The sequence below is a fragment of the Ailuropoda melanoleuca genome, chromosome 14 (assembly GCF_002007445.2).
Source record: "Ailuropoda melanoleuca isolate Jingjing chromosome 14, ASM200744v2, whole genome shotgun sequence".
NCBI lineage: Eukaryota > Metazoa > Chordata > Mammalia > Carnivora > Ursidae > Ailuropoda > Ailuropoda melanoleuca.
Genome location: NC_048231.1, coordinates 11,412,894 through 11,435,893, shown reverse-complemented (window position 1 = coordinate 11,435,893; position 23,000 = coordinate 11,412,894). Strand labels below are relative to the sequence as shown.

The 23,000-nt window shown below is 44.3% G+C and overlaps 1 protein-coding gene across 8 annotated transcripts in view; it reads right to left on the bottom strand.

Moving 5' to 3' along the window:
• The window catches only part of SMOC1 (SPARC related modular calcium binding 1), a 154,740-nt gene that overhangs the window by 54,775 nt on the left and 76,965 nt on the right, over nucleotides 1-23,000 (bottom strand). For all 8 annotated transcript variants that reach the window (XM_034641989.1, XM_034641991.1, XM_034641986.1 and 5 more), the window contains exon 4: nucleotides 1,617-1,716. In XM_034641989.1, the coding sequence (XP_034497880.1) occupies nucleotides 1,617-1,716 (100 nt within the window). The remainder of the gene's footprint in view (nucleotides 1-1,616; nucleotides 1,717-23,000) is intronic.

Below are 23,000 nucleotides of genomic sequence, written 5' to 3'. Positions count from 1 at the left end.
ATGGAAACAATTTTCTAGACACAGCCTATTCCTCAAGGACGGGGTAGCATGTGTGTGTTTGGCCAAACGCTTTGCCTTGCGTATGCGAGGATGCCATGTGCACCCATCCTGCGGTCCTGACCCCGTGGCACTTGTCTTCTTCATGAAGCCCACACGTGCAGGGCAGAGCCAGCACGCCCACATAAGGCCATCTGTGGAGGTCCCGCCACCAAGAGAAAAAAAAAAAAAAAGAATCCCTATTTTCTCATTCCATATCATACCGCTTCTCCATATATTAGTTTTGTGAGAATTCAATTATATGACCCTGCATGGCTTGTTTCTAGGGCATTTGTTTGCTTTAAATGAAACTTTCCAGGTCATTTGCAAGGAGGGCTCATTCCTGCCCCTCCCCACACCAACCCCAATTAAGGTTTCCAGTTTCCATGTAAACCACAAATAAAGTAAACTTTCCATTTTGGCCTGCAAATCTTGGTTTTCCGAATGTAGATACTTACTGCCCTTTCTTACCATTCCCTTTATGTAGCAGGGCCAGGAGAAAAACGAACAAATCTTGTGAGAAAAAGAAAAAGGACAGCAGGACAGCTAGCCCTTGGAATTTCCCATAGGTTTTAGAATAATGCTTTATACTCTGCTTGCACTTAAAAATTAAAGATAAATAAATAGATAAAACCTCATACACACAGATACGAAGATATATGAAGCAGCTGGTGGATGGACTGGCTTTCTGGAGTGAGGGCTGAGCCATAGAGTGAATTAAGGGAGTGACTCCCAAGTCCCCTACCATCTGAATAGAAGGAGAGAGTGAGGGGCTTGTGTAAAGCCAAAATCCATGATCCCATGAGGTTGACCTAAGAGCAAAATTTCCCTATGCTCATAGAGCTGGCAATAGAAATTACTTAATTTCTCTATGGACTAGTATAGTGGGTCACTATGAAGCAATGATTCCCTCCCTCATCTAGTCATCAAAACCACCGGAGAAGCTTCGCCAACAGATGGACTCCCGGTCTCACTCCAGACCTACTGGATCAGACTATACAAGGGGGAGCCTTGCCACCTGGGCTCTCTTTAATTCCCCAGGCACTGCTGCTAACAGCCAGATTTGAGGGCCACTGTGATGAAAGTTTTCCATTCCTCTACATTACATTGTTTGGGGGAGGAGGAGCAAATACATGGCACACAGGCCACCACTCTCTCCTCGTGTGCCCAGGACAGACATCACTAGTTGATCGGTCAGACTTTGAGGCTGAACTCCCATTCAGTCTTAAAATCCATCTTAAAAAAGTGCTCCCAAGGCCCATAGCAACCAGAGTGCCCCAGCTAAAAACTGAAATGCCATTCTCTAGGGATTACAGCCGATGCTTGGGAAGTGAGTGTTGAACCAGAAACCTAAACTCAAAATAAAGAAATATATACACATAGGCATATGCTGAGCCTATCGCCCAGCTGCCTACAGAGCAAGTGTGTCAGCGTGGAATCCTCTCCAACTTGGAAGAGGGCTCGTAACCACCCCCCCCATCTTTCAACCATTTTTCCAAGGTTCCCCCACGAGATGCAGGAGACCAGCTAAGGGGTCTCTCTCCAACTCTTTTCCTTCTTCCCGCCCCTCCCTACGGTACCTGAACATACAGGAGTTTTATTCTGCACAGAAGAGCCACTGATGGGCTTCCCATCTGGGGTGACACACCAGCAGTACCCTGTGTAAGTATGGCACTGCACCTGTTCAGGGAAGCGGGGAGGGGAAGAGAACCATAAGTCGTGGGTCACCATATCAACAGTCAGCTCCCACCCCTCCCAAAGCATTGCCATCGTGGCAGAGAAGCTGCTTCCACCCCTCACCCAGCATCTGGCCCCACTGTCTCCTGCAGGTGGGTCAGTCGGTCACCCACAGGGATTATGCGTCTTCTGTGTGACTCCCAGGCACAACCACAGCAACCTCGCTACTTCTTACGTCTTTAAATGCTGGATATCTTATATCATACCTAGATAGGGCCCCTTCGTTTTTCCTCTGAGGGTTCTCACCAAGACCTGCACATTTCCCCTCCCCACCCCCCACTCCCACCCAACTGTAAAAAATTCTGATTGGTGAACTAACTTGGCAAGTACAAACTGGAATGCCACTATAGCAGGATGAAATGACCCTTCTTTAACAAGCAGTGACAAGTAGTGGGCTCTTCTTTTTCTAGCTTCTCCCAGCATCATATAGTCGGCCTGCTTACTGCTCAGGTGGCCCTCCTGAGACCAGGGCACATACTTGTGGTTGTAACCCCACTAGATGACGGGGTTAAGGTGAGAACAAAGTCACTCGACCCTGCAGCTTCTAGCTCTAGATGTCCTGCTGCCCCTCTGTGTGACCATCCTCAAGCCTCCATAATTGGGTCCACCCTGTCTGGGAATAGTAAATAAAAATGAGACTTTTGCTTCATTTGGGATAACTCTTTTCTCTCTTCCAACAGCTATCACTCTGTCCACCTCCTCTCACCCCACCCCACCCCACCCCACCCTCTTTCCCAACCATTTCGCAACACAGAGTTCCTAAACACAAATCAGGGCCTCACTCCCCTGCTGAAAACCACTCCATGATTTGCCATTGGATTCAGGATAGAGATTAAGCTCATTTACGTGGAGCTCAAGGTCCTCCGTGATCTGCCCCCTGCCTACCATCACAGCCGCATTTTACACCCATGTCTCCACATACACCCTCCAATGGAAACACAGTGAAACCTCTGAAGCCTGCAAATGCACCCTAGGATTTCATGATTCTGAATATTTGTTTGCTCCAACTATTCAATGGTCCGGGATACCATTCCCCAAATCATCCCCAACCCCCTCCTAGTCCCTCTGTGTTCCCACCCACTTCATGATAGCCTCTTTCTGCAAAGCAATCCCAGCCTCCCTACTTTCTCTTCTCCTGACCCTCCACACACCCTGGCTCCCTAGATTCAGAGCCCTTATCTCCCCACCAAGACTGTGACCTTCCTAAGGCAAGGGACGGCATACTGGTTATTTTCTATCTTCTACGCATCTAGCAGAATGCCTGACATTTACCATAGGCATTTGATGAGTTGAATAAGTGCTAAATTATCATATTTCCTCAATTCTTGGTCCCCATCGATTCTAAAAATGTAGCATCATTTAAACAGCCCCACCATATTAAACGTGGACCTCAGTGACAGGATGGGTGCTGCAAAGATGTTAACATGAAAAAAAGTGCCTCTTGGGACCAAGGACATATTGGAATCAAGGGTAGACAATAACAGCATACAAATTGACTGGTGAAGTATATAGGGGTATGCAAGCAAGAGAGATCTGATGGCCTGGGTGAAATTCAGAGTGTATCAGAAAGGCAGAAAAGCTACCAAATGGCTTCTGGCTTTGTGTGGGTACCAAAAGCTGTAGTTTTCCCCAAGACTAGCCGTTTTACTACAAACCTACCCCCAGAAAGCAGGATAAGAACAAGATGGAGGGCATCTTGTTCCTACCAGTATGATGAATGGGTATAAATGAGGCATTTACCTCTGCTCTTCCGTGTGAAGAAACTGCATTTAGTGCCCTTACCCCAGTCCCATATTCCAGGCCCACTTCATCTTATGGAGACCGATAAACCCGATGGCCAGGGTGGCTGCCACAGATGCTCACCCAAGATCGATATCTTGGGCTGAGTCAGTGCTACCTTCTGAGAAAGCCTAACGACAGAATGGAAGAAACCCAGACAGACCTGGGTTTGAATCCGAATGCAGCCAGTTACAAATTAGGCATGTTACTTAGCTCTTTGAGCCCCATCTATAAAATGGGGAGAACAACGCCAAACCTGGAGGGCCCTGGCAAGGAAAACAGACAGTGTGAGTCCAGTGCCTGGCACGGGAGATGGGCTGGGTACAAGGTGGCCATGGCAATGATTGCTCTCAGCTGCGTGGGAGACACCTGGCAAGCCGGCCTCCTCCCCGGCCAGATCTCCCCTAGTAACCTCCAGAGGCCTGGGTGGGACACGCTGCTGGAAACTTGGGAGTTTCCCCCTTCAGATTCTGTCAGCCCTGCAGGGGACAGTTCCTAGATGATTCCTCGCCAGCGGCAGCATTTTAATAGGGCCTGGCTAGCTACTTTCTCCTCCCCCGCCAATAATCACCTGCGGGCAAAACCAGTCCCCGGGGCTGGGCGGCCACACTGACTCACTCCCAGGCCCCTTGGCTCCCATGGCCAGGGCCAGCTTTCCTCTGCAGGAGGACTCTACCCCCCACGTCCTCTGGCCCAGTGCTGCCTGCTGGGGCTGGGTGCTGTGGTCACACAGGCTGCGGAGGATGGCTGGACAAAAGCCCCCTCCTCCCAGGCGTGCAGAGTCCCAGCCAAAGCTACTGAGGAGTGAACTAAATGCACGAGTAGGACGCTAAACCCAACACTTTGTTGCGGGGGATATAATCTGACCTCTGGGCTAAGCAGGTCCCCAGAGCCATAAGCTCACTGAGTGTCCCCATTGTATCCCTACAGGCATGTGGACGCTGCCTCCCAGCCCCCAACCAGGCCCACAGGCCCAAACACAGACCCTTTTTCCAAAACCAGGGCTATCAGGATTTTCCTCCGACCAGGTTCCAAGGAATAGACTCCAGATTACAAAATCCTCAGCCTGGGAGGAACTCAGGAGATGACCAGCAAGGTCACTTCCCTTTGCCAAAGGAGCCCCACATTATTCACCCATGATTCTCAATCAGGAGATTGTAAATTGTCTTGGGGAGTTTTCAAGATGCCTTCTAAAAGAGAAAGAAGTTACATGGAGACAGAAAGCAAGGGTCATGGAATCAGACTGCAGCCTGCTTAACTAACTAGCTCCACCATGTAAGTTAAGTTAACCACTTAATCTTCCCAACTCTCTGCAGCCTTGGAAAGGTTCTTAATCAAACCAAGCCTCAGACTGTCCCTGTCTACTTAAAAATTGGAGACAACGATGAGGTACTTGGGTGGCTCAACCAGATGAGCATCCAACTCTTGGTTTCAGCTCAGGTCATGAGCTCAGGGTCATGAGATTGAGCCCCACATTGGGCTCTGAGCTCAGTGTGGAGTCTGCTTGAGATTTTCTCTCTCCCTCTCCCTCTGCCCCTCCCCCCGCTCATGCTCCCTGTATCTCTTTAAAAATAAATAAATAAAATACTTTAAAAAATAACTGGAGATAATTATACTTCCCTCACTCTGTTGTTGAGAGGATTAAATTAGATATTGCAAATAAAGCACTAAGCTCACATGGTAAGTGCCCAGTTAAGCTTAGCTATTTATTTTTATTATCATCGTGTTATTTTTGAGCAAACTATCTGTACACTCAAAAAGGGCACAGCCAGATTCTCCAATAGAAACCAAAGAACATCCTATTCTGACCAGTCCCAGGGGAAGGGGTAGTCTAAATTCAGCAAAAAGTTTGAAAAAGTTAGTGGGAGAAGGGAAATTTTGTTTTCATACAGATACAATTCAATTACTCTCAGAGGAGAGAAGTAAGATTTCTTGCAGAAAAGCAGTCAGGCTGTAAATTCTATAGAATTGATGGTTTGTATACACACTATCAACATGTAAATGCTACCTAGTTTGGCTTCCTCCCTTGAAACTTATTTAACGTTTTAAATTAATAAGTAATCCCCTTTGTCCTACCACCCCCCACCCCAGCCTCAAATTAATTAACTTTCATATTTAATTTATGGGAAAATCATGGGCCACGAGGAATTGAAAAGGTAATTAGCCATCTCTAGTATCTCACTACACAGCTGTCAAAGCTCAGGGTTGTTCCAGGCCCAAAGGTATAGATACAAACCATGGAATTTGCTCCTATTCCTCTCTGATGCATCCCAGGAAAGCTGAAATGTCAATTGATGGGTCTTCCTTCAGAGACGAAAAGTGTTTGGACATCAACCTAGGTGAAATTACTCACTGCTTAACTATACTGTTGAAGATGATTGGCATACTTAATATAGGCTTTTCTATACTGAGGATGTTGTATGTGAACCTCGCAGTAGCCATAAATGAAAAACCTATAATTGATACACACACACAAAAAAAAGAGAAAAAAAACCAAACATAACACTACAGAAGCTCATCAATCACAAAGAAAGAGAACAAAGGATCAGAGAAAAACGAACAATCAGAAAACAATTAACAAAATGTCAATAAATCCATACCTATCAATAATTATTTTAAATGTAAATGGCCTAAATGCTCTAATCAAAAGACATAGGGTGGCAGAATGGATTAAAAAAACAAAATCCATCTAAATGCTCCCTACAAGAGACTTTATCTCAGACCTAAAGATACAAATAGACTGAAAGTGAGGGGATGGAAAAATATTTACCATGCAAATGGAAGTAAAAAAAGAAGCAACACTAGAATCAGACAAAATAGACTTTAAAACAAAGACTATAACAAGAGACAAAGAAAGGCATTACATAATGATAAAGGGATCAACCCAACAAGAGGATATAACAATTGCATGTATCTATGTACCCAACATCGGAGCACCTAAATACATAAAGCAAATATTAACAGACATAAAGAGAGAAACCGATGGTAATATAATAATAGTAGGGGACTTTAACATCCCACTTCCATCAATGGATAGATCATCCAGGCAGAAAATCACTCAAGGTACTTTAAAACAGTGTGTTTTTAGGTAAGCAAATTTCATCTCTGACTCATATACTTAAATATTTTTGGCAAGAAGCCCTTTGCATAAACAGCCCAATGGTATATTTCAGGTCAACCTCTGTCCAAATTAAGACAAATGTGAAATTATTTTAAGCCTGTTCAACATTAGCCCAACTCCTGGACATCTGGAAGAACGTGGGAGGCTAGCACTCTCAACAAATGCAGCGAAGTAACGGATGGGTACAGAGGAGCAGAGCAAACCCCAGCTCACAGGACAAAGCAGATCAGGGAATGAAGGCAAGGACAGCAGTGAGAAAACAAAGCAGACTCCCAGACTATGCACATAGACAACTGTCCCCCACCGCTTCCATGCCCCAAACGGAAAACACCACTTTTGCCTCACTCACCGCTGATGACCTCACTGGGCCTTCCGAGTCACGCTGTGTGCAAGTCCGTTATAGGAGAGGCACACGAAGCAGAGGTTATGTGTTCAAATGTCACAGCACAAGAATTTGAATCCCTGGGGCACCTGGTGCTCAGTCAGTTGAGCATCTGCCTTCAGCTCAGGTCATGATCCCAAGGTCACCTGGGATTGAGCCATGCGTGAGGCTCCCTGTTCAGCCAGAAGTCTGCTTCTCCCTCTCCCTCTGCCCTGCCCCCCTGCTTGTTTTCTCTCTCGCGCAAATAAATAAATAAAATTTAAAATCTTAAAAAAAATAAATAAAAAAGAATTTGGATCCCTGGCTCCAAACTGCCATAAAATTTTAGAATTGATGGAGCTGGGGAAAAAAGAAAAAACAAACCTTAATGATCCCCAGTCTAACCCAAACATTTTACAAACGAAGAAACAGGTCCAGAGACAGAGAGGTGACATGATTGCAGCTTTGAGTCTGGCAGCTGAAGTCCCCCAGGCCTGGAAGGGAGAAGGAGAAAGGCATGGCTCCTTGTGTTGGTACTTGAGGGAACTGACAGGGTCTCTTTGTAATTCTCTGGCATATGGAACACTTTTGGGGGGAGGACAGATGGGAGATGGGATAAATATTCGAATCAAGGAGGCAGCTGGAAGAGTCTTGCACCAGCTTGAGTGAGAGGTTGTTTCTGGCGTGGTCCAGGTAACCGGGGGGGGAGGGGGGCTCTGCCGTGACCTGCTTTCCTCTGGCTGGCCTGCTTTCCTCTGGCTGTTCTTGGGGGGCTTCTCTGACAAGGGCAGGACGCGAGAGTAGCTTCTCTGTTGTTAGACTTTTGCTCTCCTTGCTGCCAAGGGTCCCAGATGCTCTAGGCCAGTCGCCCCTGCTTCTAACTCCTGCCAGACTGAGATGGCTGTGAATACTGCTGGTGTTCTAGGAGGTGAGACTAGGAATTATTGGGGGTGATGGGGTTCTGTAGCCAAATAACTTTGGAAACATTGGGATAAATAAAATCAAAAGATTTCTTGACTGCACAACTTGTCAGAGTCTTCAGTCAGATCATGGTTTAGCTCGTAGAGGAAGATACCGTTTGCAGCAACTCCTAGACTTATTTAACTGGGGGACCCTCCCTTAATTTTGTGTGGGGAGCATTTCGTGGTACTAGTGTTCTCTGAAACATGCTTTTAGGAAAAGGCAATGTAATGAGGTGCAAGGCCTTGCTGCATTTTCTTGCTTTTCCCAGTCTGACCTTCTTAGAGCCCCGGATCATGTTCTCCTTTTAGCTCAATCTTCCTGAAATAATTTCCCTCTGGCAACCCCCACCGCCTTTTTCGTACCACTTTCTTAAGCTCTGTCTCTGTTACAAAATCCACCTTGAGTGGCCTCGGACCTTCCCTGACAACTGGGATCCCCTCCGAGGCACAGCACCTTCTCACCCCGTGGCTTCAACTCCCCCCTTCTCTTTTCCTTGTCCCTCTTTTGTAAAATAGAAAATGTGGGTCATCTGCAAAGGGACAGGCTTGAACGTTCTTAGTAGCAACCCCCAAAGCTGTCATGAAATAACTACGATCGTGCACACGAACACTTCCCGGGGGAAAAGGGAAACTACGAAGCAGCAGCATGCGGATATCTGTCTGACTCTCTTTTGGCAGTGGGAGTAAGAGACGTTTTTTTTTTCCTTTCTTATCTGCCAGTTGCCCCAGCTCAGTTCGCAGGTACTCTGGATTAAGTTAACGCACGCTGAAAGTTCAGCATCTTGCTATTGGTCCAACTGATAACTTGGTTTCAGGGCAGTATTTCCAGCGGCCCCACTTTCCTTTTGTCCGCATTCCCTAGGGGACCTCGGAGAAATTGGGTTTTTTCGTGGGTGCCATCGACCCCTAACTGAGAGAATGATGAGGCCCCAGGCCTCATGTTCCCCTAGAACATCTTGGTCAGGAGCTGCCGGAGAACACGCTTTATTGAGTGTACATTAGACTCACTTGGAGCACTTATAAAAACATGGCTGGGCCCCTCCCACACAGTTTCTGGAGTCCTGAGGTCTGGGATCAGTTGGAGAATCTGCATTTCGAACAAGCCCCCAGGGGCTGCTGCTGCTGGTGCCGAAACCACAGTTCAAGAGCCACTGTTTGGAAGGAAACTCCCCCCACCCCGCCCTTCCTGGCATCGATCATGAACTCCTCGAGAGACAAGTACTTTTCTAGGTGGGAATTTGGGAACAAGGAGCCTTATGAGCATACTTCACTCCCAAGTTTTTACGTTCCAGTTGTTTTTCATGACATGTGGTCTTCTAATTCATGGGTCTAGCGATGGAAGCATTATATCGTCTGGGTGATTTCACACATGGAAGAGAGTTTGATTGCAGTGAGAAGAAAGGGGGACGAGGGAAGGGATGGTGTAATTCTTTTGGTCTGGCTAGCATGAGCTGTTTTTTCCTCGGTTTGGAAAAGCTTATCCCACGAGTGTCCCCCTCATCTGTAGTCAGGTTTGGCTCAGAAGCAACAAGATGCAGGAGGAAAAACATGGCTTTGGAGTCAAAATGACGGGGGTTTAAATACTAATCTCTGCCACAAGCTGTGTGGCTTTGGCAAAGTCACTTAACCTCTCTGAACCTGTCTATGATACCGAGTTAATGGCACCCACCTTGAAGGTTACTGAGAAGACAAAATGAGACAAGATATATAAAGCATCTAAAATGGTATGGGGGGTAGAGTATGCACTCAGCGCAAGCTGAATTTGTCCTTTTCCCCTTCCCTTTGCAGGGAAGATGGAGGTCATAGCTTCAAGGTGCTGCTCTTTTCGTTGGCTGTAGACACCGTCTCTTGCCTTCTGCCAGGTTAGGGAAGCCTCTAGGTCGGGGAAGGAGGGGCAGGAAGATAATCTTACAATTTCAAATCCTCCTAAATATGGGAGTCTTTGTTGACTATGTTTTTATGTGTTGATGGTGTAATGGAGCTGCCGGCATGATGTTTGTCAGAAGTGGTATATTTAGAAAGAGAGACAGAGTCATTCTTCCCTAGGCTGTTTATGATCACATCCCAGTTTTGGGAAGGACACTCTGTAAGAGGGGTCTTGGCAAATAGAATTCAGAGGGAAAAGAGACATAAACCCCTATGATATGGGAATGACTGAGAGAAGTAAGGATTTTTGCCAGGGCAAAAAGGAATTTGTTGGCTAAAAGAGAGAATTTGACAAGGACATAACGGTGTCTGTCTTCGGACCTTCCCGTGAAACGTGAGATTTCTATGGATTCAGTTAAGTCCTATAGTTGGGGGTGCAGGCGGGGTGTTATCTGTCGCCAATTACAGCTCTCCAGTCAATTTAGAGAAGGACTTTCCTAATAAACTGTCCCAAAATGCATTATGTATGTTGTCTTTGGTGGTAATAAGTTTCCTGTCCCTGGTGGCAATCAAGCAGAAGGTAGATGACTGGGTCCTGAGCCCTGGATTGAGACGGGGTAGGGAGACAAAGGGGAAGATGAACTAGATACCTCTGAGGTCTCCTTTTACCCAAAAGTTCTGTGATTTTACAACTTGCTCTAAACTGAATGCTGCTTAGGAGTAAGGTGAAAATCTACACACTGGTACCTAATTATCAGTTAAGACCACTCTTCCTAGTGTCTGATGAACATTTTTTGTAGTTTTTCAAAAAGTGTGAACACCATCCCCTCAACACACACATAAGGGATGTTTCAAAAACCTGAGTGTTAGAACCTCAGGGACCCAAAGGACTTTCTTCCCTTAACTCCATTCCTTCTGTCTGTGCCTAGAATGGCCCAGGCTACTCACAGTAGCAAATACAGCATCTCTTGTTTACTCGCTTTAATGTCCATGTGGGGGGAAAATATCAAATACACTTTTTTCTTTTTTAAATTTTTTATTTTAGTATAGTTGAATCAAATATGCTTCTCTTGTTTTAAAAAAAGGTACCCAGTAATCAAGCCACTCATGTGTAAGAGCTTTAAACAGGGCAGAACTGTGCAAATCTGGCCCGCAGTGGGACAAAGGTGGGACGGGGTGGCCTGCAGGAGTGGGAACTCCTTGTTTCCCCAACTGACTTCACTTTTAATGAAACTTTCCCGCCTTCACACATCCCTCCTGTGTTATTTATCACCTTTCCCTACTTTGATGGGGAAAAATAAATCCTACCCCTTTAATTTTGCAGAAGAGCTTAGCTGACTGGCCTGCAGAGTCACCTCCTGGCATATCGTGTGCAACCACAGGAGAGCGGCAGTAGCCCTAAGTGCGTGTGTATTAATGGCACTGCCTGGAAGGCTCCTGACTAAGTGTTTGCTGCACACCAACGTGTGCCTCCCCACCCGACTGAACATTAGCTACTGTCTCGTAAAATCCAAAAAAAGTGTGGTGGTCACCTCCCAGAGGCCATCGAGTGAACCTCCCTCCCAGGACAGTAACGCTCCCTCCCCTCCCCAGCAGCACCCCTGCTAGATGCCAGTTCAGTTCCCAGGATGGGAAGGTAAGTTCTCTCTGAGTCAGACATTCCAATTGTGGATTGCTCTACTTGTAAAAAAGTTCTCCCTGTTCTGAGTCAGAATCTGAGTCACTGTGGAGTTTACTCAGTGATCCTGGGTCAGCTCCCTGGGACTATTCAGTAAAAAGCTATTGTCATCCACAAAGGTTTAAGATGGTTCTCTGTATCCCTTTGGTCACCTCTTCCCCCCTCCCCCCCCATCTGTTGGTTCTTCTCATCTGCAAATCAAACATGTCTGGCCCCTTTGAGTATCCCTCATGTGATATAATTTCCCCATCTTACTCACATGAGTCACCCTCCTAGGTATGCTGGAGTTTGGCAACATCACTCTAAAAGATGGCAATGTCCTTTAGAGAGGCAGTAGAGAGGAGTGGTTAAGACCAAGACTGCTGGAGCCAGGCTGCTTGGGCTGGATACTGACTCTCCAGTTGTGAGCATGCAGGGTCTGGGCCCTCCCAGCGGGGCATCTGAGCTCCCCATGGCCCCTGGAAAGTCTGCCCCGATGTTTGTCTATCATGGAAAGGAAAGGTGCAAGCTCTGGGCAGTGTCTGCTGCTGCTCTTCCGCAGGGGGGTGTACTTGGGAGGGAGGGAAGGACAGAGGCCTGCTTCTCCAGCCTTCCTGCTGCCTGCGGGGAAAGGGAGGCTCAGTGGTGGGGGCTTCCATCACCCTCTCTGCTGCTCTCTTTCTAAGTGCCTGGGCTTGTGCTATGAAGGTGGTCTGGATGTTCCTTTCTGGCTCTTCCTCCTCACCTCCACAGCACAGAACTGTGCTTCCTGAAATCACCTGAGTTTTGTGTCTAGCTTGCAAAGCAGATGATGCCAGCCAGTCTAGGAGAGGATGCTCCATGGCCATTCAGCATCGAAGAGCAGGACAGAGCAGTGGTCGGGCAGGCAGGTCACCACAGAATTTAGTGGATACAGTGTTCGAGCATAAAGCAGGCCTCATCCACCCACACTGTCTTGCATTCCTCTGCATCGGACACGTGACTCTGGGGGTAACCGGTTCTCTCTCTGAAAAGAGGAGAGTGGTGGCTCCCACTGAGTCCAAGAGTGTAGATTAACCACTTGCCACATGAGTCCTTCCCGTGCACGGAAGGATCAGGCCCTGTAAATTCACTGTCCCAGGACTGCCAACCAACGCGTACAGGATTTGATGAAAATGTTCTGGCAAGAGATTGTGAAGATGGCTGCACACAGCTCTGTGCATGTTAAAAGCCACTGAACTGTACACTTGAAAGGATAACTGTCATGGAATGTGAACTGTATCACTAAAGCTGTTACTTTAATTTTTTTTCAGGTAGGCTCCATACCCAGCATGGAGCCCAACACGGGGCTTGAACTCTTGACCCTGTGCTCAAGACCTGAACTGAGATCAGACTTGACTTAGCTTAACCGACTGCGCCACCCAGGCACTCCTCAAGCTGTTATTTTAAGGAACAAAACCAGGTGGCCAGCTCACAAGTCACAGTTTGCTGACCTCTGAAATAGCTCAACTAGTTCTCCCATTTTACAGTTGAGCAAACTGATACCCAAAGAGGAAGAAAACTAACATCCGCTGAATAGCAATTATGTGCTAAATAGTGGTCATTTTCATATAAGTTATCATATGCAATATCTGGTTGTTTGGAACAAAAGCAATACAATGAAAAACATATGTAAAACAAGGAATAAGATGCCCTGGGCACGGTAGATGTTCAAATTATAACAATAATAATGTGTTTATTGAGTATTTAACCAAAAAGGAACAAGAAAAGCAACAACTTGCCCAACAGTGGGTCTATTTACCATTATGCCACTTATACATAAAGGATGGGCTTGATTTTTTTTTTAACAGTGTAACTGCTTTAAAAAAAAAAAAGTTGGCATTGTACACGCCACAGAAGGCTTGGGGAGCCTAGTGCAGGCCACCATCCACTAAAACATACAGAACTGGCTTTGTCTGGGGGCATCCAAAGGAGCCATTTATGGCTAGAGAAGCTCAGAACACTCCAGCTTATGGAAGCAGCCAGGGTTTTAATTTAGTACTTTACCTAGAGAGGCCTCTGCAGTGAGCTGAGACCCACACGGCTGCTCTAGGTAAGATAGCTCCACATGAAGACAAAAAGACATAGCTCCTAGACTCATCAAAGATAGGACGAACCCTTCCGCTATGACAACGCGCAGCGCTCCAGCCTGCCAATGCTCAATCTGCCGGGGTCCGCAAAGCATCAATACCTTCCATACCTGCTGGGAACCTGGAAGAAGGTCCAGCTGGTAAACCCGGGTGACCCCAGGCCCGCAGGGCTGACTTCAGGAATGGCAACTCTGCACTGTGGGGGTGGGGAGGAGGAGGAGCTAAAAAGGGAGCATCCACACCTGCTTCCTAGCTTGGCCCAGGCACTCAGGAAGTAAGTTGTAGCTCCTTAGGTTTTAGGACATATAATGGTAAGAACTATAGAAATGCTGACAAGGGGAGCCCACCATCTTTGCCAAAAAACCACAGAACTTTTTCTTTGCACTTCCAATTCAGAACAAAGCATTGTCAAAAAAAAAAAAAAATTTACAGCTCCCCAGGGGCCCTATAGGCAAAAAAAGAAAAGAAAAGAAAAAAAATGACCTCAGGGAATAAAAAAGCATGTGTATGTGTGCATTTGTGTGGGGAGTAGTGATTAGAACAAGTAAAAATGAGGAATGTGTTAGTGCCAGATAAATCTTTATTAAGGAAGGCTGTTCCTGGAACATGAAATCAAAGATGGGAAATAGGATACATTTTGTCACATAGAAGTAACATTACAAATGGTGTTTTGTGGTCTATAGTATTGTTAGAACCATCCAGCTACACAAAAAAATTAAAATGGCTTGGGAATGTATTTGATAACAACGGCAGGTCAACCACGTTGCGCTCAATACTGTGGGAGGCAATTTGGTGGTATGCGTCAGATGCCTGAAAAAGCGCGTGTCCTTTTGACCCAGTATTTGACTTCTGGAAATTGAATCCCCGCATTTCCAGGCTTCATTGTGCCGTCACACAGTGGAATACAATGCAGCCGTTAAAAATCAGGTAGAGAGGAGGGGTCTAAGATGGCGGGGTAGGAGAAACCTGAACGCCCCTCCTCTGGTTCCACGTATGGCTCTACAGCTGCATATGGACTTCTCTCTGAAAAAGGTCTCAAAACTAGACAAACTCCTTCTCTACAGCAAAGGATAAAAGAACCACATCAAAATGGGTGGGAGAGGCAGAGATGTGGTCTTGCCAAAAACCTCACATACACATACACCCCAGCCGTGTGGGGACCCACAACAGGGAAGTCTCTCGCTAGTTCAGCATCTCTCCGAGAGTCCCTGGGATCCACACCAGAGAGACAAGCCCCCCAAAACACCTGTCTTAGAAAAGCAAGGGGCTGACATCCAAGGCACCCAAAATGCTATAAGAAACGGAGAGTCCCTCTTTAAAGGTCTCACAGGCAGTCTTATTCACCCCAGTGAACGATCCAGTGCAAAAGAAATTTGAAAAGCACCTGGATTTAAGTAAAGGACAATCATTTGCTGGTCTGGGGGTTTCTGCTGGAGGGGCAGGAGACAGCTGGGGTTCTCTCTAGAGACAAAAGCGCCAGCAGATGCTATTTGGGTACTCCCCACCTCCTAGTGCAGGCAGGCCTATTTAGACACAGCACCCTCCCCTACCCCACTGGGAGGTGGGGAGGAGGGGTGGGGAGGGGACAGGCCCAGAACGGTCCCATTGCCCTTCTGAGACCAGAGAGCACAGGCGGCTACAGGGCCACTCTGCTCCCTAGCTGGCGTAGATAGGCATGAATGGTCATGGCATTCTCTCACTCCTTTGCTAAGGTCAGCAGCACAAGTGGTTATCACACTCTCCCACACCCTGACTGGGGCTGGTGACTATGAGTGGTCATGGCTTTCTCCAGCCCCCAACCTGGGGCCAGCAAGCGCAGAGCAGACAAGGCACTCCCCAGCAGCATGGCTGAAGGCCTCAGGTGTACACAGTTGCAGCATTATCCTCTTGCATTTCTGAAGCTAGAGAGCGGGCCCCACCCCCTGCGTTCTCCAGCTGCCCTGCTAAAGTCAGCGCACACAAACCACACAGGGGATGCCCCTTGTTTGCCTGGCCCTGGTGGCCAAGGGGGCTGGCTTTCCTGAGCTCCAAGGGACTATAACAGACAGTTATAAATTCTAAGACAGTTCCCGGCAGGCCAACACCTTGTGCAGGCACAGCATAGACAGCAGACTTTAACACATACCCAGCCTTCCTGTGAAAAAGGCCTATTGACTTATCCTAGAGCTACAGCCTGAGGGACAGGCTTCAGGTTTCCCACATCGCTAGACGCTACTGAGGCACTCCCGGGGAACATAAGCAGGAAGACACCATTCTTGCACAACCCTTGGCCTTGCTACAGCTTGACAAGACCTTCCAGAAAGGAGTTTATATATTCATCTGGAGCCCCGAGTTTTGCAACTATCACCTAGGGGACACCTCCGGATCTCCTGACCTGGAGGCTTGCAGGGATTATGACTGCAGCCCCACAGGACTATATATACAAATATATATTCTTTAAAAGCCGCTGCCTGGGGCGCCTGGATGGCTCAGTCATTAAGTGTCTGCCTTCGGCTCGGGGCGTGATCCCAGGGTCCTGGGATCGAGCCCCGCATTGGGCTCCCTGCTCCGCTGGGAGCCTGCTTCTTCCTCTCCCACTCCCCTTGCTTGTGTTCCCTCTCTTGCTGGCTGTCTCTCTCTCTGTCAAATAAATAAATAAAATCTGTCAAAAAAAATAAAATAAAAAAATAAAAGTTGCTGCCTGAGGGTCTGGCTTCCAGTCAGCTTGAAACTAGGTGCTAAATGAGATTCCTGCCTTGTAACATTGACAGGTCTTGACATATGCTCAACAACAGGGGCATATCAAGAATAAATCAGGTTGTTTAGACGATCACAAAAGTTCAGGAGGCAACCAAGAACTAGGGCAAAGTTGAACTGTAAGGTTCATCATCTACACAAGGCCACTGCTTCAAGACTGGGAGAGGTAGCTGTTTTGCCTAATGCATTGAAACAAACACAGAGAATCAACCAAAATGAGTAAACAGAAATATGTTCCAAAAGAAAGAACAAGGCAAAACCTCAGAAAAAGACCTCTGTAATGATGCAGAGATAAGTAATCAAGCTGGGGAAGAATTCAAATGATCACAAAGACGCTCACCAAATTTGGGAGAAGAAAGGAGGAACCCAGTGAGGACTTCAACAAAGAGGTAGGAAGTACCAAACAGGAGTCACAGTGCTAAAGAATACAAAAACTGAGCTGAAAAACACATGAGAGGGGTTCAACAGCAGGCTCGATGAAGCAGAAGAATGGATCAGTGAGCTGGAAGACAAAGCAGAGGTATTCACCCAGACAGAGCAGCAAAAGAAAGAATTTTAGAGGCAGCTGGATGGCTCAGTTGGTTGGGTGTCCAACTCTTGATTTTGGCTCAGGTCATGGTCTCAGGTTGTGAGAGCAAGCCCCACATCAAGCCCAGCGTTGAGCCATGCATCAGGCTTCACACTCAATGGGGAGTCTGCTTGAGATTCTCTCCCTGTCCCTCTGCTCCTCCTCTCTCTCTCCCTAAGTAAATAAAGTATTAAAAAGAAAAAAAAAGTAAAAATAGAGATAACTTAAAAGACCTATATAGGACAACATCAGGCAGAATAACATTCACATTATAGGGGTCCCAGAAGGAGAAGAGAAAAAGAAAAGGGCAGAAATCTTATTTGCCAAAAACTCCCTAACCTGGGGGGAGTAACAGATATCCAGGTACAGGAAGCCCAGAAATTTCTAAATGAAATGAAGCCAAAGAGATCCACACCAAGGCACATTATAATTGAAATGTCATAAGTTAAAGAGAATCTTAAAAGCATCAAGAGAAAAGCAACTTGTTATATACAAGGGAAACCCCACAAGGCTATGAGCAAACTTTTCAGTAACTTCCAACCACAAATATTCTACCTGGCAAGGTTATCATTCAGAAGTGAAGAAGAGACAAAATTTTCCAGATAACCCAAAGCTAAAAGAATCCATCTCCACTAAACCAGCCTTATAATAAATGTAAAAGGAATTTCTTCTAAACTAAAAAGAAATGGCACTAATTAACAACAACAACAAAAAAAAGCAAAAGTAAAAATCTCACTGGAAAAGGTAAATATATAGTAAGGGTAGTCGTTAAATCACTTATAAAACCAGTATGAAGGTTAAAAGACAAAAGTAGTAGAATTAACTAAAACTACATTAGTTATAAGATATATAAAATAAAAAGAGGTAAAGTGTAATGTCAAACACATAAAAACCTTGGGGGGGGCAGTAAAAATGTAGAGTTTTGGAATGTATTCAAATTCAAGTTGCTATCAACCTAAAATGGACTGTCATATATACAGTATGTTCTATGCAAACCTTGTGGTAACCACAAAACAAAACTTATAGTAATACATAAAGGAAAATGAGAAAGGAATCTAAACACTAAAGACATCATACCACAAGGGAAGAGAGAAAAAGGAGCAGAGAGAAACTACAAAAATAGCCAGAAAACAATTAACAAAATGGCAACAATTACACACCTATCGATAAGTACTTTAAATGTCAACTCAATTCTCCAATCAAAGGCATAGATGGCTGAATGGATTAAACACACACAGACACACACACACAACAAGATCCATCTATATGTGGCCTACACGGAAGAAACTCTCTTCAGAAGTAAGGACACACACAGACTTAAAGGGAAGGAATGGAAAAATATATTCTGTGCAAATGGAAACCAAGAGAAAGCTGGTGTAGCTATACTTATATCTAACAAAATAGACTTTAAAACAAAGACTGTAGTAAAAGTCAAAGAAAGGAATTATGTAATGATAAAGAGCTTAATCCAGCAAAAAGATAAAACATTTATAAATATATATGTACCCAACATAGGAGCACCAAAATATATAAAGCAAATATTAACAGACATAAAGGGGGAAATCAACAATTATACAATAATAGCAGGGGACTTTAGCACCCTACTTACATCAATGGATAGATCATCCAGACAGAAAATTAATAAGGAAACAGCAGCCTTAAATGACACATTAGACCATATGGACTTAAGAGAGATACACAGAACAGTCTATCCAAAAGCAGCAGAATACACATTCTTCTCAAGTGCACATGGAACACTCCCCATGATAGATCACATGTTAGGCCACAAAACAAATTTCAATAAACGGAAGAAAGTTAAAATCATTTCAAGCATCTTTTCTGACCACAATGGTATGAAACTAAGAATCACTTACAAGGAGAAAACTGGAAAGACCACAAACACTTGGAAATGAAACAACATGCTACTGAACAACTACCAGAAAAAAAGTCAAAGAAGAAATAAAAAAATACCTGAAAATTAAACTGAATTAAAATTGAAAAATGACAGAGCAAAAGCTACGGATGTAGCTATAATGACAAATTAAAACTGAAAAATGACAAATTAAAACTGAAAAATGACAGAGCAAAAGCTACGGATGTAGCTATAATGGTTCCAAGAGGAAAGTTCATAGCAATACAGGCCTACCTCAAGAAATAAGAAAAATCTCAAATAAACAATCTAACTTTATATCTAAAGGAACTAGAAAAAGAAGAACAAATGAAACCCAAGGGTAGTAGAAAGAGAAAGATCAGAGCAGAAATAAATAAAATAGAGAATAAAAAGGCAATAGAAAAGATCAATGAAACTAAGAGCTGGTTCTTTGAAAGATCAATAAAATTGACAAACCTTCAGCTAGACTCACCAAGAAAATAAAAAAGAAAGAACTCAAGTAAATAAAATAAAAAAATGAAATAGAAGTTGCAACAGATACCATATAAATACAAAGGACTGTAAGAGACTACTATGAACAATTACATACCAACAAGTTGGGCAAACAAGTAGAAAGGGATAAATTCCAAAAAACACACAATCTTCCAAAGCTGAATCAAGAAGAAATAGAAAATCTGAATAGAATGATCACTGGTAAGGATACTGAAGCTAAATGTTCCCAAGAAGCAAAAGTCCAGGGCCAGATGGCTTCACTGGTGAAGTCTATCAAACATTCAAAGAAGATTGAATACCTATCCTTCTTAAACTCTTCCAAAAAGTTGAAGAGGAGGGAACACTCCCAAACTCATTTTAAGAAGCCAGCATCCTGGGCAACTGGGTGGCTCAGTTGTTAAAATCTGCCTTTGGCTCAGGTCACAATACCAGGGTCCTGGGATTGAGTCCCATGTTAGGCCCCCTGTTCAGTGCAGAGTCTGCTTCTCCCTCTCTCTCTGCCCCTTCTCCCCATTTGTTCTCTCTCAAATAAATAAATAAAAATCTTTAAGAAGAAGCAGCAGCAGCAGCAGCCAGCAACACCCTGACACCAAAACCAGACAAGGACAGCAACAACAAAAGAAAATTAAAGGCCAATATCCCTGAGGTACATAGATACAAAACTCCTCAACAAAATATCAGCAAACCAAACTCAACATTACATTAAAAGATCATACACCATGATCAAGTCGGCTTTACCCAGGGATGCAAGGACAGTTCAATATTGACAAATCAATCAAAGGGATACATCACATTAACAAAATGAAAGATAAAAATTATATGATCATCTCAACAGATGCAGAAAAAGTATTTGATAAAATTTGACATCCATTTATGATTAAAACTTCTCAACAAAGTGGATATAGAGTGAATGTACCTCCACATAATAAAGGCCATATATGACAAACCCAATGCTAATATTATTGTCAATGATGAAAAGCTAAAAACTTTTCCTCTAAGATCAGGAACAAGACAAGGAGCCCCACCCTTCCCATTATTCAACGTACTATTGGAAATCCTAGCCACAGCAATTAGGCAAGGAAAAAAAAATAAAGTTTATCTAAATAGGAAAAGAAAAAGTAAAACATTCACTATTTGCAGATGACATGATACTATATAGAGAGAAACCTAAAGATTTCACCAAAAAAGCCATTAGAACTAATGAATTAGTTCTATAAAGTTGCAGGATACAAAATTAATACACAAAAATCTGTTGTGTTTCTAATAAAATAACTAATAACTAATAACAAAACATCAGAGAAATCAAGAAAATAATCCTATTTATAATTGCATCAAAAAGAATATTTACAAATAAACTTAACCAAGGAGGTAAAAGACCTATACGTAGAAAACTTTAAGACATTAAGAAAGAAACTGAGAAAGACACAAATAATGCAAAGATATTTTTGTGTTCATGGGATTAGAAGAATTAATATTGTTAAAATGTCCACGCTACCCAAAACAATCTACTCAATGCAATTCCCATCAAAATTCCAATAGTGTTTTTCATAGAATTAGAACAAATAATTCTAAAATTTGTGTGGAACCACAAAGCCCCTCAATACCCAAAGCAATTTTGAGAAAGAACAAAGGTAGAGTTATCACGCTCCCAGATTTCAAACTATACTACAAAGCTGTAGTAATCAAAGGAGTACTGTATTGGTATTCAGACAGACACACAAACCACTGGACCAGAATCAGGAGCCCAGAAATAAACCCACATCTATATGGTCAATTAATATATGGCAAAGGAGGGAAGAATATACAATGGGGAAAGGACAGTCTCTTCAATAAATGGTGTTGGGAAAACTGGACGGCCACATGCAAAAGAACAAAACTGGACCACTATTTTACACCATACCCAAAAATGAACTCAAAATGGATTATTTTTATTTTTATGTTTTTAATTTATTTTAGAGAGGTAGAGAGAGGAGGGGCAGAGGAAGAGGGAGAGAGAGAATCTCAAGCAGGCTCCACACCCAGTTCAGAGCCCCAAAGTGGGGCTCAACCTCAGGACCCTGAGATCATGACCTGAACCAAAATCAAGAGTTGGAAGCTTAACCAACTGAGCCGCTTCTGTGCCCCTAAACTCAAAATGGATTAAACACTTGGATGTAAGACCTGAAACCATAAAACCCCTAGAAGAAAACACAGGCAATAAGCTCCTTGATATCAATCTTACCAATGTTTTTTTTTTTAATCTGACTCCAAAGACAAGGGGAACAAAAGCAAAAGTAAACAAAACAAATGGGACTACATCAAACCAAAAAGCTTCTGCGCAGAGAAGGAAACCATCAACCAAATTAAAAGGCAACCTATATATTCAATAAGGAGTTAATATCCAAATACACAAAGAACAACAACTTAATAACAAAAACCAAACAAGCCAGTTTAAAAATGGGCAGAGGATCTGAATAGACATTCTCCCAAAGAAGACATACAGATGGGGGCGCCTGGGTGGCTCAGTCACAAGCGTCTGCCTTTAGCTCAGGTCATGATCCCAGGGTCCTGGGATGGAGTCCCTCATCGGGCTCCCTGTTCGGCAGGAAGCCTGCTTCTCCCTCTCCCACTCCCCCTGCTTGTGTTCCCTCTCTGTCGGTCTCTCTCCCTGTCAAATAAATAAATAAAACCTTAAAAAAAAAAAAAAGACATACAGATGGCCAACAGGTACATGAAAAGATGTTCAATATCACTAATTGTCAGGGAAATGCAAATCGAAACCACAATGAGGTATCACCTTCCACCTGTCAGAATGGCTAGTATCAAAAGGATAAGAAATAACAAGTGTTAGCAAGGATGTGAAGAAAAGGGAACCCTTGTGCTCTGTTGGTGGTTACATATATTGGTACATTGACTACAGAAACAATATGGAGGCTCCTCAAAAAATTAAAAATAGAACTACCACATGATCCAATAATTCCACTTCTGGGTATTATCTAAAGAAAATGAAAACACTAATCCACAAAGATGTAAGCACCCCTCTGTCCACTGCAGCATTATTTACAAGAACCAAGATATGGAGACAATCTAAGGGTCCAACAACAGACGAACGGATCAAGATGTGGCCTGCGTGTGTGTGTGTATGCAATGGAATATTACCCAATGATAAAAAGAATAAAATCTTGCCATTTGTAACAACACAGATGGATCTTGAGAGTTATTTTAAGTGAAATAAGTCAGAGACAGACAAATACTGCATGATTTCACTTGTATGTATAATCTAAAAAACCNTCCTTGCCTCGCTGTAGTGATAAAGAATATGTATCAGGGGCGCCTGGGTGGCACAGCAGTTAAGCGTCTGCCTTCGGCTCAGGGCGTGATCCCAGCGTTATGGGATCGAGCCCCACATCAGGCTCCTCCTCTAGGCGCCTGCTTCTTCCTCTCCCACTCCCCCTGCTTGTGTTCCCTCTCTCGTTGGCCGTCTCTATCTCTGTCAAATAAATAAATAAAAATCTTAAAAAATAAATGACTACGGACTGTGAGAGACAAACTGAGGACTTCAGAGGGGAGGGGGTGGGGGAAGGGGATAGCCTGGTGATGGGTAGTAGGGAGGGCACGTATTGCATGGTGCACTGGGTGTTATACGCAACTAATGAAGCATCAAACTTTACATCGGAATCTGGGGATGTACTGTATGGTGATTAACA